The sequence below is a fragment of the Dipteris shenzhenensis genome, chromosome 5, assembly GCF_047967505.1.
Source record: "Dipteris shenzhenensis isolate YYH24624 ecotype China chromosome 5, Dip_SZ_1.0, whole genome shotgun sequence".
In the NCBI taxonomy this organism is placed as follows: domain Eukaryota; kingdom Viridiplantae; phylum Streptophyta; class Polypodiopsida; order Gleicheniales; family Dipteridaceae; genus Dipteris; species Dipteris shenzhenensis.
Genome location: NC_141600.1, coordinates 36,486,610 through 36,501,511, shown reverse-complemented (window position 1 = coordinate 36,501,511; position 14,902 = coordinate 36,486,610). Strand labels below are relative to the sequence as shown.

Below are 14,902 nucleotides of genomic sequence, written 5' to 3'. Positions count from 1 at the left end.
CAGATTTCTTTGGATCGAGATTCGACACATGGACAGCCGGGATCTGTTTGTTGCAGTTTGCTACTTCCCCCCTAAGACCTCCCACTTTGCCAGAGATATCCGAGGTGATGATGAGACATCCCCATTTGCTGCCCTTTATCAGTCCATCGTTGACTTCTCTAGCCGCGGAGAAGTCCTTCTAGTGGGGGACTTCAACGCGAGGACAAGGGCCCATCAGGTACCACTTCTTGACTTCAGAGATGATTCCACTCTACTACCAGATATTGACCTTGAGGAGGCAGGTATGCTACGAGTTTCAGCTAACAGGCAAGGTCCATTCTCATCTTATGGGTAGGCCTTATTAGACCTCGGCAGGATACATGATCTCATTATCTATAATGGTCTTGACAGATGGCCCGCTTCAGGTGGTTTCACATGCTTTCCACATAGGGGGGGCTCCAGTGTTGCTGATTACATCATGGGATCCCTTGTCTTCACATCTCGCATTACTGACTTCATTGTAGCACCTCTCCTCCCAGGGACTGATCATACATACCTTTTCTTTAGCATCTCCACCTCCCTTCGCACATCGCCTTCCACCCCACTCAGTGCTTACTCCACCTATCACAATATACGCTTTGATCGGGATCACTCACCTTCTTACTCTGGCCGTCTGTACGAACTTCTCACTTATATTGACTTCATACCCCTTTTAGAGGATCGTGCTGTCCTTGTCCCGCTCACTACACGAGGCTGCCATTCACGCTTTCCCCCACACCACCCGCTCCACCGGCCCACCACCCCCTGAAACCGTACCCTGTAATAGTTGGTACGATGATGAGTGTAAGGCTTTACGCCGTCAACTCAGATCGAAACCAAAAACAGTCTTCCGAGCGCACCAAATATGCTACGTGAATATCGTAGATTGGTACGGAGGAAGAAACTAGACTTCGTTCGTCGGAACGAGGAGGAGCTACTGAGCATTTTATTTCGTAACAACTCTAAGGACTTCTAGTGGAGATTTCTAGAAGGACGGTTCCCTCCGCCACTCACTGACACTCAGATTTGGTTTGATTATGCACGCACACTTTATGACATCCCAAATCAGCTAGTCCCTAACCTCTCACACACGCCTCATCCCACATCCTACACCCTCTTTACTAGAGGAGGGGTAAAGGATGCCGTAATGAAACTTCATAATGGCTGAGTGAAGGATCATGAGGGGCTATGCACTGAGTTCATTGCATATGGGATTAACCTCCTAGCCCCGATCTTAGCAAAGCTTTTTAATGAAGTTGTCTGTTTGGGATTTCCACACACTTGGACCATTAACACTATCTCACCCATCCACAAGGCAGGGGATCCCATGAGTCCGGAGAACTACAGGCATCATGGAACCATGGACCACATCCTCACGCTCAGATGTATCATCGAGGAGGCGAGGTCACGGAAGCAGAGGGTTTATTGTTGCTTTGTGGATTTCCGCAAGGCATTTGACACAGTTCCAAGAGCCCGCCTCATACGGCGCCTACAGGACTTTGGCTATGACCAAGAGATCAATTGGGCTGTCATGGCACTTTACGAGAGAGTTTCTGGCAGAGTTCAGGTAGGATCCGAGTGGACAGACGAGATCATGAGCACCATCGGGGTCAAACAAGGGTGTCCTTTGTCGCCTACCTTATTTGGCCTCTACATTGACGAGCTTGAGACAGTGATGCAGACAAAGGGGAGTGTGGGTTGCTCTCTTGCGGGCACGCTGATCCAGATTCTGCTCTATGCAGATGACGTGGCTCTCTTGTCTTCCTCAGCAGAGGGGCTTCAGAGACACCTAGATGCACTACAGTCCTTTTGTGAGTCTCATGATTTGAAGGTCAACCTGGGTAAAACCAAGGTCATGATCTTCAATACATCTCGAGCCATCATGCATCAGGAGCAGTTCACATTTGCGGGGTCATCTATTGAGATAGTTTCATCATACACTTATCTTTAGGTTATCTTCTCCAGACCTAGCTTCACTATGAGACCCGCGCTGCAGGCACGCTTGAGTAGGGGTATGCTTCATTGGCCATACTAGAGAGGCAGTGCTTCCGCTCGCACTTTCAGGATCCACGCACCAAGGGGTTGCTTTTTGACTCCTTGGTTTGTCCTACGGGGATGTACGGCAGCCCTTATTGGGGGCCAGACTTGTCGGAGGCCCGTGTGGAGCGGCTACAGGTTCTCATGTTATCACAGACGATTCGTGGTAAATCATCCGTTCCTCACCAAATCATTCAAGCTGAGTTTGGGTCACCCCCTTTACAGCTAGATGCTGCATTTCAGGTCATCACATATCTATACCGAGTTAGGGAATATGGGGATTATACCTCGAGGCGTAGCAGGCTACCATGGATAGCTCTATCCTCTTCTATGGCACTTGCAGCAGGAGGAGACCAGAGGTGCTGGTATGCATGTACAGAGAGATGGTTTGAGCGATTGGGGCTCCACATGGATAGACAACCTCCCTTCCAATACAGCATGGATGCTCTGTTTTCTCCCCTCTTATCACACGAGGTCAACCAGGTTATCCGTGAGGATCTACTACAGCTACACACATTTCGGACCTGGTTGGGACCGAGTGAACTCCCAGTGAAGCTTAGCTTCTACAGAGATCACTTCTTACATATCACAGCGGAGGGTTTCATTGACCCACCAGGATACACGTAGATTCACCTACCCCACTCGCTGAGGATCTCTCTTGGACAATTCCGGGTCTCTTGGCCTGAGGAAGGGATTGCTGTCCCTGATTGACTGAATGAAAGTTATTGGCATTACCCCCTACAGGGGTGATCAAGGGCATCTCTAAAGGCTGTCCACTGAAAGAAACATGCGTGTGAGTCTTCTTATGCTTCTTATGAGCTGTCTTTTTGCTTCCAGGGGAAGCAATCATAGGGGGAGGAGCTTGCATAATCTCCGTGACGGCATGTTCCAACTGCGACAGGGATCCTGCTATACTTTGCATTCGTAGGTGAAAAAGGGCGTTGGGATCAACCTCCTCTGCCTCATCTGCCTCATCCTGTGAGTCCTCAATGGCATGCTCAGGAGAAACTGGCTGTGCCCCACTGTCCTGCTGGTCATCACTCCCACTGATGCTGTGATCCTCTTCAAAGCTCTCTAATGCTCTGTCTTCCTCTTGCCGCTCCTAATCAAAGATGGTCAATGACTCGCATGGTGTGACATGCTTGCTAAGATTGATGGCTATGTTCTTCTCCCGACACTACCAGGGCTTACCTCTGTAGGAAGATGGTGACGATCCCGGCAATGGAACCAATGAAACCGGCCTTCAGTAAACAAAACTGAGTGATCTTCTTCTACTCAATCATAAACTTCATAAGTAGCCACAATGCAAGCTTCAATCACTTCAACTTGTAGCACAACTTAGAAACAAACTTCAACAACTACAAAGGGGAGGCTAGAATGCCCCTGCTCAATGAAAGCAGTACACAATGCACCCATTGGCCCCAAATGCCTTGGCACCCCTTACGGTATTTATTTATTGCTTCTGAATGGAAATGCTTTACACTAGGGGTTCACCCTTGCACTATTCCTCTCTACAAGCCTTCTAATCAACTTCAAGACATCTAATCCAAGTGCACCACTAGAAATCCAACTGGCAAGGCATACTCAGGGATCCACTCCTGATCTGACTCAACTAAGCGGCATTCAAGCATCCATACCATTGGCAAACTGAGATCAAGGTAGCCTTAAGGATTTCACATGCATTCCACAAGAACACCCTTGCCTAGAACTTGTAGGAGTCTTGAAAGGACTGCAAACAACACACATGCATTGCAAAAAGATCCAAGGCAAGAAAGAACAATGAAAAACAGAACCTAGAACCAATTCCCGTTGTTTGTGGCAGAGGGGGAGCTTCTTCCTTGCACCTATCCTCTACCCAAGCTCGCTGCAGGATGCAGGTGGCTTCCAGCAATCAGGATGCAGGTGGCTTTCTTGTGAGTTGCGAAAATATCTCGTATCTGTGTCTGTCTGGTAGTCTTGTGTTGTGGTGCGGGGTGTGGTCTCCTTGATCTCTGTATCCGGTAGGCCATATCGAGAGTGACGCCTTTGGTTGGATGGTCACCATCGAGTAAAGCTATTTATCTAGATGAATCCAAGAACATGCCGAAATTGATCCTCTAAAAACACAACATATGCAACTTCAATCTCATGATAGTCACTCATAATGTTGAAAACTAAAAACTCCATCATATATAGTAGGGACTGGCTACTATGACATTCCCATTGATGTCATCAGCGCCCAATAATGGGTGTAGACCATAATATAAATATGCTCTCAAAGCTATGATGGGCTGGACCTCCATCATGCATGCTCTGGTCCATCGCTGCATTGTGTGTAGCTCTTGCATCTCTGGATGCTTCCCTCCTCGTCGGTATCTCATCCCACTGATCCATATTGCCTTCATGTTGTCAATCTCCTCTTCCTCCACTCCAACATGTCCAGGGGCAAACTCAAATGTGTAGAAATCACGCAGAGCTCGATTGATCCCTATCTCCTGCGGCACTACCCTCTCTTGCTCCTTGATTTGACGCAAAAGGGTCTCTATGTCATCGCATCTCCATCAGATAGAGGCCAATGCAGACCTAGTCCTGGAATGAATCATCCAAGAGAGAGGCCCAAAACCATGTCCCTTGTGATATTGTCCTCGGATCGCATAGTAAACCAAATAGGTACATAGGAAATTCTCCTCTCTCTCTCTCTCTCTCTCTCTCCCCCAAAGTGCATAATCTGCAAATATGTTGCTCCCTAGGTGTACATGTGGCTCTTCTTGCCTTGGTCCTCAGCTGATGGGATGAGACCCACATCAGTCCGATGGCAATTTTGAGGGCATGTGAGACTCGCATGTCCTCCAAATATTGGGGTCTGATGATCACTCCATTCAGCGACACTCTCAGGAAGTGGCCAAGGTGTCTTGGTGGGGAACTCCTGGTATCCCCCCCAAAGTCCATGACATATAAAGATGGAGTAGGTCCAACCATATAATACGATTAATCTCATCCCGTGGAACGAAGGGATTAGGGACATCCAAGTTGTAGTGAAAGGGGGGGAGACGATCCATCTAAATGCCTTGGCTGTCAAACCATCTAGAAATGCGTCCATACCAGGCCATGCCATCTCACTCTCAGCTAGTCGTATAGGTGACTCTAGTGCCACCCTCGATAGCCTCCCTCTAGGTAAGTTCTAGACACTCTGAAGATAAGTAACCATCAAGAAGATGGCGATCAGTGTCATGGCAAACTTTGCCTATATGATCTGGTGGGGGACTGAAGGCATACTCCGAATCATCTTGGATCCCATAGTCACCTGCAGCCTCTCGAAATGTCGCCACTCAGTCGCTCCACTCGGTCACTGACAGGTCACACCCCATAAGGGTGCTGTTTACATGGCTGTCGGCCTCACCATGTCAAACAGCCATCCCTTCATCAGGGGTCCTGAAAATGTGCTTGAAAGCACTGCCGCTCTAGTCGAGCTAGAGCTCCCTGCCCTTGTGTAAGTTGTTCTCTGGCTATGTGGATCATCGTGAAGACTTGTCCCACAAAGACTGCCCCTAAGTAGGTGTAGTGGTGAGAGTGTGTGCGTGTGGTGGGTTGTGAGAGAGAAGGGGCAGGGGTGAAGGGAAGAGTGGATCAGCAGTGCGTGTGTATAATGGAATGCAAGTGTATATGAGAAGTGAGAGTGTTTGGGAGTGTGTATGTGTGGGGGATTAAGAGAGTGGTGGGGTGAAAGGTAGAGTGGAGCAGTGTGAGGGGGGGAGTGGGGAGCTGTACGGGTTCCTATAAAGGTTGTATGGACGGATAGGCAGGTGCGAGGGGTGGGATGCTGATGGAGGCGGGGCGGCAGAGTAGCAAGGAGGGCTATTTGCAGGAGTGGCAGAATGGAGAGGCTGAGATGGATGGCGGGATGCAGAAGGAACTGAGGCTGGGCAGGGAGGGATGAGATGGGTTGGGGGTGGGACACTGAGGCTGAGAGGGGTTGAGGGATCAGGTGGAAAGCTGGCAGGATGGGCAGGAAGGCAGCAGACAACAGGGGGTCAGGGAGCTCAAGGGCAGGAGCAGCAGCAGTACCACACATGTCCTCAGATTCGTGGATTCAAACCTCACGGAGATTAGATGTTCAGTAGAAAATTGTAATCATGTAAGGTCACCTAAGTGTTAAGGTGCAATTAGTCAACAGAACAAAAAAAGACCTTAGATGCATGCAGTATTATCGTTGCCTTAAGGTGGTATCAAGCCCCATTTCTTGTAAGAGAGATTCTTATTGAGGGTGTAAATACCTGGTCTGAATAGATCTGCTTGCCTTATCATTCTATTATAGTACCATAACATGCAGCTTAAGTGCCACGTTTGTGTTACAAGACAACCTAACACGTTCCTCTAGGTCTCACCAAGACATCAACATGTTTGCAAGAAAAATGGCCTGGATATATTTCCTTGAAGTTTTCAGTTTGTGCAGTGCTTCTCCCATCCACTGCAGCATTGTTTATATTACGATGCGAAGAGGCATCCCATGAGAAGATAGCTACAGAAGGCGATGAAAAATGGCCAGAAAATATGCTATCAAGAGTTAAGATTGGCCGCAAGGGGGTAGCCATACCTTGCCCATCTTTGGTAAGTTGGGAGATATGATGCCTTGAATCATGACACAGATGAATTGGCCAAGTATCTTGCTTCAGTATACCATGCGGTGTTTAAGTCCTCACTCCCCTTCATTTTGAAGGCTGTCCTCGTCCCTTTGGGTTTCTTCGATGGCAGTCTCCTTGCCTCTTTGCCCACCTCTCAATCCCTAAACTTATCCCTTCCTGACATACCTTCTTGACTCTTTCTCTCAATGGACAACTAAAGGATGCAAAAATACCTTGGAGAAGACATGAATATTTAAAAGGCATCTAATCTGCGAAATCAGAACCAGTTCACATGGCTAGAGCTGGAGAGGGGCAGGTGGCAAGACCCAGAATGCCTAGAAGAAAGGATTTACAAAGTCTGTCCCACAGGGGATGTAGAAAATGAACAGCATGCACTCCTAAAATGTAGAGCCTATGCGCAAATCAGAAAAGGCTATGGGGACAGCAGAGATAACTTGAAAAAACAGTTTGAGCAGCCAGCCAAAAAACTATGGAACTACTACATAAAAGAAATTTTGGAACATTGCAACAAGTTACTAGGGCTGGCACAAAGCTAGCTCAACAAGTACTCACAACATAGCAATTTTGTTATATTTACTTTCATTGGATGTAAGGGATCACTATTAGTTAATAGTGATCACCGGTCCCATAGATCCTGAAGGTGGTCTCATGCGGACTTTAGTAGAATCATATCATATCATCTCTCTCTCTCTCTCTCTCTCTCTCTCTCTCTCTCTCTCCGTGTGTGTGCATTGCGCCTCTCTTCGCTCTTGTCCAATGTTGCTTGCTGCATTGATGTGCAGCAGCAGGGATTTGTATTAATGTCTGTAGGGGCAATTTTCTTTTGAGTCAATTCTTAGTGCATATTTTTTGTATACTTACCTGGTGCACAAATCAATAAACCAGATTGCCATCAACATTGCAGTAAGATCTCCTCCAGTTCCAGGTGGGTACACTCTAATGTCTTCTCTCACCGATTTCTGTCACCCTTGATGAGGCATCCTTAACTGATATGACAGATACATCTCAATGCTGCACTTGTACGAGACGCTTGGCTGGTAGGATATACATATGGGAGCAAATTGGGCTGCTCCAAGAAGCACATTGTAGTCATCCTGAATTTCCAATTGTATATAGAAAATTTATTAATAAATTGTCGATGCTATGTATTTTGTTATAATCAGGTGGCGTGTGGGGGCTGAAGTGCGGAAAGTCCACTTTGCTGAGGTACGGTGTTTTGCTTTGTGAAATTTCTCTGATCTCAACTTTGTACAGAGGGCATTCTCCTTTTTGAAAATGAGTTCATAGTCACTTTTTTGCTGGTACAGGAATGGAATGAGATGCATCATCTAAAAATAATGGAGTCTCTTGGAGGTGATTTGCAATGGGGTGACAGATTCTTTGCACAGCACGCAGCTTTCTTTTACTACTGGGTCTCTTGCTTGCCGTCTTCATCTTTTTCTTAAATGAAACAATAAGTATGCTGTTGATTTATTGGTGTATTTTCATTAGTGTTTTATAAGTGAACAGGCCAGTGAATCCTCTTCTTGTTCACTCATGATGCAGATCTTAAATCTGATGTTCTTGATCTCTCCAAAGGTTGCCTACAATTTTTCCGAGCTGATTGAAATGCATGCAGGTGATCTGAATATCTGATGTCCTTTGTATAATTCTTCTTTCTATTTCAAAATAGGATATTGCACAAGCTCCATTTTTCACTCCCACATATATGTTCAGTCATACTTGAATTCATGTGCCAAATGCATATCTGTTATGCAAATTTAGCATTATTGTTGTTACATTGATAAAGCAGATGTTATCATTGAGTGTGCTCTTGCTTTATAGAGAAGAATCCCTTGTCGATGATTACATATCAAGTCAGAGTGATTTGGATTTACTGACTGTGAATGGCAGTGGATACTTATGGTCAGTTTGCAGATGAGAATGAAAAGCTCTTGAAAACTCTTCCTCCTCCACCTGTAGCAGTGGACTATTATGAAAGTGAAGATCTGTACATGTAAGTATTTTAGCATTGAGATGCTATGAGAAATAGGGAAGCATATTCAGATTTGGTACTTATTTTCTGTTCCACTATCTAATGATTCATTGATTTTACCATGCACAAGGAATGCCAGGGTTTCTTCGCATTTCATATTTTACGAGTGTTTATGCCATGTATGCTAAAAAAGTCTTTGTCGCTGTCTGATATATAAAGGTGTTCGTGAAAGTATAATTCTCCCCATGAATGACAAGATATAAGGGATTTTGTTAATAGGAAAAATTCATTGCAAGGATCATTTGGTGCAATTAGCTGAAGAAAAGTGAGCACAATCTTGCGGGAAATTTATGGCATGGGTGTACGTAAGAGCTCATGATGTAGGTGAAAATGACAAGCCAGAAACAAAAGTCACCTTGTTGATTCCTTTTCTTTGTTTCTTTGGGTGTTTCCCGTGAAGAGAAATTCAGATTGTTTTCTTATTTTTTAGAAACCCTAGCCCTTGTTGAATTACAAAGTGCTTGTTGTTGCGGGAACTGTCGAAGTTCAGCTCCTTCCCCGTCACGGTCTCCCCTAGCTCTGCCCCCTGCTGTCCCGGTCTCCTTGCCGCTTTCCTCGTCCCCTGCTGCTCTCCGCCTCCTTTTCCCTCCCTTCTTTTGCCTGCTTCTCCTCCATCCACCTCCCCTATCCCCCGCTGCTCCTTTCCCTTCCCCTACTGCCCCCCACTGCCCCTTTCCCTGCTCTTTCCTCTGCCCCCCTTAGCCTCTTTCCACCTCTCCACTCAGCCCTCTCAGCCTCATTTCTCCTCTTCTCCACTCTCCCTCCTCCTCCTCTCTCAATCTATCACCTCAGCTTCTCTTCCTCTTCCTGTCTTCCTCTCATCCCCTCCCCTCAGCCTTTCTCATCCCCTCCTCTCTTAGCCTCTCTCCCTCATCCTTCCTCTCAGCCCCTCCTCTCTTAGCCTCTCTCCCTCATCTGCTCCCCCCTCACTCTCCTTTCTTTATTTTTCTCTTGTGTGACAAATGAATCTTCATTGTGTTTGAATAGGCCTTCCATTTTCTATTGACGAATGGCTTCCTATTCAGCCAATCCTCGATCACGTCCGTCAGCAGCAAGAACGTGCATTTTCTCAAAAGATGATTTACTGCAGCTTCAAAAGGATGTGGAGACCACACTCTGCATGCATCCACGGGTCTCACCCTTCCAGGTCTAGGCCATGGAATGGATACTTGTTGCCTTACCTCCTAACCTCACTCCTTGCCTTTCTGATGTTCTATTATTGGGACGATGTGTTGCTAAGGGGAGTAGGGGGGGAGGGAGGGGTCGAACCTGCCCCCGTTCAATTCATATTGATCTCTTTTGACAATTTCTCTTTCTAATTCCTCATCACACATTTCCTCAGTACTGGTGTCTCCCATGACTCTCTTGGCACTACAAGCCCAGTGCTCAAGGCTAGCCCCTTGGCACTTGGTTCCAAGAAGATCTTTTTCAAACCCTTCTCTTTAGTCTTCGACACTGTAAAGGAGGATAGGCAGGTGACTTCACTTTTCATCAGATTTATTTGTCTACCTCAGGTTTATCATCGATTGCTCACCACGATTGGAGCTTCTTTTAAGCTGGTCACAGAGATCCCCATTCTTCCTAGTTTACCCTCTTCCACAACAAAGACGATTACATTTGATGGGGTTCCCAGAGTCATCGTGTGTGAACCTGACATTTTAGATGACCACATTATGCTCTAGTGTCCAGATGGCTCTCTTCTTCGGCAGAGAGTCAAGGTTATGGGTAGGCAGGATCAGTGTCAGGTATGCAAGACCTTTGGACATTTCGACCAAGAAGTCTTTTGATGCGGCCTATCCTTGTCAGAGTGTTCCATTCGGCACTCCTGCATGCCCAACACTTGCTTGTGTCCCACACGTGCTGGCCCCCATTGGGTTGCAGTTAGAGCTGGTGCTCCTCCACTGTTTTCCTATCAATAGCGTGTCCTCTTCCATGGTCCTTTCCTCTATGGATTTTTGTCGTTTTCACTACTCCAGGAGATCTTCTTCACAGAAGGGAGATGTTTCCACCACTAGATCGGGTGATGTTTTCCAGCCTACTTCCTCCCACCACCGAGGATTGTTAGTTGGAATATTCAAGGCCTTAGTGGTATACTCATCTCACCACCGAATGCAGATGATTTGTAATTAGCTTCATCTAGGCTTCTCACCGCTGAAGGCAGCTGATTTGTAATCAGCTTCATAAAGGCATCTCACCATCGAAGGCACCTGGTTTGTAATCAGCTTCATCCAGGCATTAAGACTAGTGGGCAGAGTGCATGGAGCAAGCATTCTTGCAATGTGCAAAGAGCACAATAAATGGAGCTTGCTAGCGATTTAACCAGGACAATTGCATGTTATGGTGCCATTGCCTATGGCCCTCTCGTATGACAAGTGGAACCTCCTTTGCTCCCTCCTCTGATCACTCTTCCTCTTCATGCGTAGTTCAAGCATGTGATCCCCACTAGATGAAGAGCTATCCATCTCCTCATTACTTGCACTAGAGTCATCAGTCTCTGAGTCACCTTCTTTGTCTACTCTCTCTTCTTCGAAGACCGTAGTACAACTATAAAGTGCATCAAAATATTGTATTTGATGGGGGGTATCAATAATATTTACATTAATACCCTGGCATAGCAGTTTTTCAGCTACAAAACCCATTCGATACAATGCAACCATCCATCCATCATTCAATTTGTTGGATACCATCTCATCTATCAATTCAGGCTGGATACAATGCTACCATCCATCCATCATTCAATAGGTTGGATACCATCTCATCTATCAATTTAGGGTGCTTTGGGAATTACAAGGGGGATATTCCACTCCCCTATGATCAACTCTTTTTGTCAGAACTAAACCATCACTCAAGGGGAAGAATCCACACCATTAATTAAAAGATATAGACATTCTCATCACACTAGAGACTTGGGAACACCAAGGTTATGAGGTACCAAAGATTGAGTGTTTCACAGTAGCTCCATTCGGAATAGTAAAGATCAAATGGGGGAAGAGGACATGGAGGGATAGCTTGCTACATGAGAGATGCCCTCTTGGTCTAGATACAAGGAAAAATTTACCTAGCAGCTGTTAGGACATGGAGTCGAGGGGACATGGAGTCGAGTTAGTTTTGGTGTGTTCTAGTGAGTCCTAGTATGAGTTTAATAGTATTAGGTGTCTAGGAGTGCCACGTGTCATACTGGGAGTTATCCCATATTCATTTGGTACTTAGTGTGTGTGTGCCTATTGTAATTGTCACTTGTCAAATCACTCAACTCATAAAGTACAAGCTCCTTTGTTCTACATGTGAGTACTTGTTCATTGCTTTCAGTTCCTTTCCATTTTATTTCCATTTCATTATGTTTGCTATCTTTCCTTCTCGTTCCTAGTGTTAGCTTGCTTCTCTCCCTACCACTATGTTCCTTCATGTGCTATCAGAGCCATGGTCCTAGCCTTGTCGCTCTTTCCCTTTCCAAGAGGTTGAGGTGAGGGAGGCTAATGAAGCTACCCGAGCCTCTTCCTCCTTGGAAGGCCCTCTTCTCTCTTGGCTCCTCTACTGCTACTTCTTAGCCTCACTCATGAGCTATTTCTTGCTGCAGCGACCAGCAGAGAGTGGTTTTCCAGTGCACCATTGCGGCCATCAGTCTCCTTGTCACTATTGAAGCTGCCCATGCCAAAATTGTCAAAAAAGAAGAAGGGTCGCAACCTTTACAACGTCTCTGCAAGCCAAATGGCATCGAATTTGAAGTCAAGCTAGGAGAGTAAAATGTAGATCTCATTGAGAGCTACATTTTTCCTTTTTATAGATTGTCAATCCAACATCTAGGTATTTGAAAATTTGCCTACCCAAACTGTCCTAATTTCGCATTTTCAAATTTCTTTCCAATTTCTCGGGGTTTTTTTGGGGACTTGTCAAATCACTCAACTCATTTAAGTACAAGCTACTTTGGTCTACATGTGATTACTTGCTCATTGCTTTCATTTCCTTTCCAATTTATTTCCATTTCATTATGTTTGCTATCTTTCCTTTTGGTTCCTAGTGTTAGCTTGCTTCTCTCCCTACCACTATGTTCCTTCAGTAGCATGCTATTTTGCTCCCCCTCAATCACGTATTCACAAAAATAAGCACATATCAAGTGAAGATCCCTTCTTTCACCTAAGCAAGGATATCGGCAATTTCTTGAGCCAAGGTATGGTGATTTTGATAACAATCACTTCAGATCTAAGGCCAAAATAGGCAAAGACCCCTGATGGTTGGAAGATGAAGGAGTTGAAATGGGTAAGATATTCAAAGGATAAAAGTGACATCACACAAATGGAAAGACATCTCTTGTCTCTTCGAGGGTGTTTTGATCTCAAAATTGTAAATGGAAGTACCTTGTACACAAAATCAGCAGAAGTGTAGACTAGAGCAAGCAATGGAAGCAATGGAAGCAATGAAGCAAATGCCTTCAATCCTCTACTCAATGTGCTAGTCATCCCATGGTAAAGGCATGTGTAGTATCATAGACTGCACACCTAACACCATCAAAGAGAACATGAGATCCACAAGGAGCGATGGCTGAAATGGAGATGAGGTTTTTGCGGATTTCTGGTACATAAAGTACATTGTCTAGAGTGACTAGGCCACAAGAAACAGAAGTAATGGCAACGTGCCCAATGCCTTTCACTGAATAAGATGCATTATTGGCACATGTAATTGCCCCCCCCTTTGGTGCATTTGCAAGTGAGCTGAATAACTTCCTGCAAGAAGTGATGCGCTTGCTAGCACCACTATCAAAGAACCAGGCATTAGAAACATCAAGTCATGCAGGCATTATGAATGTTAGAATTACACTAACAAGTAACAAGAAAAGCCCAATGCTGATCATGTGAAAATTAGCTGACTCATGTCGATTATTTGCACTAGGAGCACTAGAAACTGCAAGACTTGATTCCTTTTTAGATGCAATTCTCTTCTTGCACTCAGTGATGTATGTCGAGGTTGCTTGCAATAGTTACATCTCTTTTCCTTCTTCTTTTCTCCAGAAGAAGATGCATCAGAGGAATGACCAGAATGTGTGTGAGTGGGCTTACGAGCTGAAACTTTCCCCTTGCCCTGGTTTCTATGATGAGTGCCAAATGCTTGATCACTAGCCATAGAAGCATTTTTATTCACATGGCTTTGTTCTTCCTGTAACAAAAGGGCAACCAGCTGATCTAAACTATGGTGGTTGGCATTGCCCATGGCAACCAACCGCAAAGTAGTGGCAGCCTTGGTATGAATCAAGCAATCCATCAAGTGTCATGGATACAAGCTGAGAATCTAGGACTACCTCATCAATATTTGCCAACTACTCTTTCAAATCTTTAACACTGGTAAGATATATGCATCCATGTTGCCACCCTCTTCAAGCTTTAAGCCCTTCAATTGCTTGCAGAGATAGGCCACTCTAGCCTCATTCCGCACCTGATATAAGGAGGCAAGCTGATCCTATGCTTGTGTAGCTGTCTTGCATGAACGGATATGAGGGATAATAACCCTTTTTACTGAGAGAACAATCAAGGCATGTGCTTTTGCATCACATACATCCCACTGAATTTTCTCTTGAGTAGGAGGCAAAGCTGCTAAAGTGGAAGAAGAAGCTGGAGTGGAAGAAGCATTAGACCCATCACCAGATGAACCAGAGGCATTACCAGATGTACCAAAGGCATTAGGTCTAGTGGGTTTGACCTCGGTACTTGCAAAAATGTTCCAAAGATTCTTGGCAACCAAAACATGCCCCATCATATAGGCGCACAAGGGGTAATTTGTGCCATCAAGTTTGTCCTCAGCCCCTAGCATCCCAAACAAATCATCCTTATTGCCAGCCATAGTGCTGAAATGCAAGGCAAAGGCACCAGCTGTTGTTGACAATGCAAATGAGAGGAGGGCAATCTCCCAAAACCAAAAGGCAAATTACTACTCAAGCTTCAAAGCTTTTCACTGCAAATGTGTGGCTGTCACAAGGTCTACTTGCTGCAAAAATGCAACACAAGGCCTTCCAAAGCAAGACAGGGCCTTTCCACAATGCCAATGAAGCAAAGAAAGGATTGTTTTACTGTAAATGAAAGGAATCAATGCAGTAGAAGCTTACCAAGCGATGTAGACAAAAAATGCAGCAAGAAAAATGCTCCAAATGTGAGCACAGGTAGTCACCCTTGGAGGAGAGATAAATGGACAGCAAATGGCA

The 14,902-nt window shown here is 45.4% G+C and overlaps 1 protein-coding gene across 1 annotated transcript in view; it reads left to right on the top strand.

Moving 5' to 3' along the window:
- LOC147901966 (uncharacterized) overlaps nt 1-14,902 on the top strand; it is a 75,211-nt gene that overhangs the window by 37,905 nt on the left and 22,404 nt on the right. The window contains exons 7-11 of the mRNA XM_087374594.1: nt 7,676-7,714; nt 7,841-7,883; nt 7,985-8,089; nt 8,223-8,295; nt 8,571-8,673. Coding sequence (XP_087230720.1) covers nt 7,676-7,714; nt 7,841-7,883; nt 7,985-8,089; nt 8,223-8,295; nt 8,571-8,673 — 363 coding nt within the window. The remainder of the gene's footprint in view (nt 1-7,675; nt 7,715-7,840; nt 7,884-7,984; nt 8,090-8,222; nt 8,296-8,570; nt 8,674-14,902) is intronic.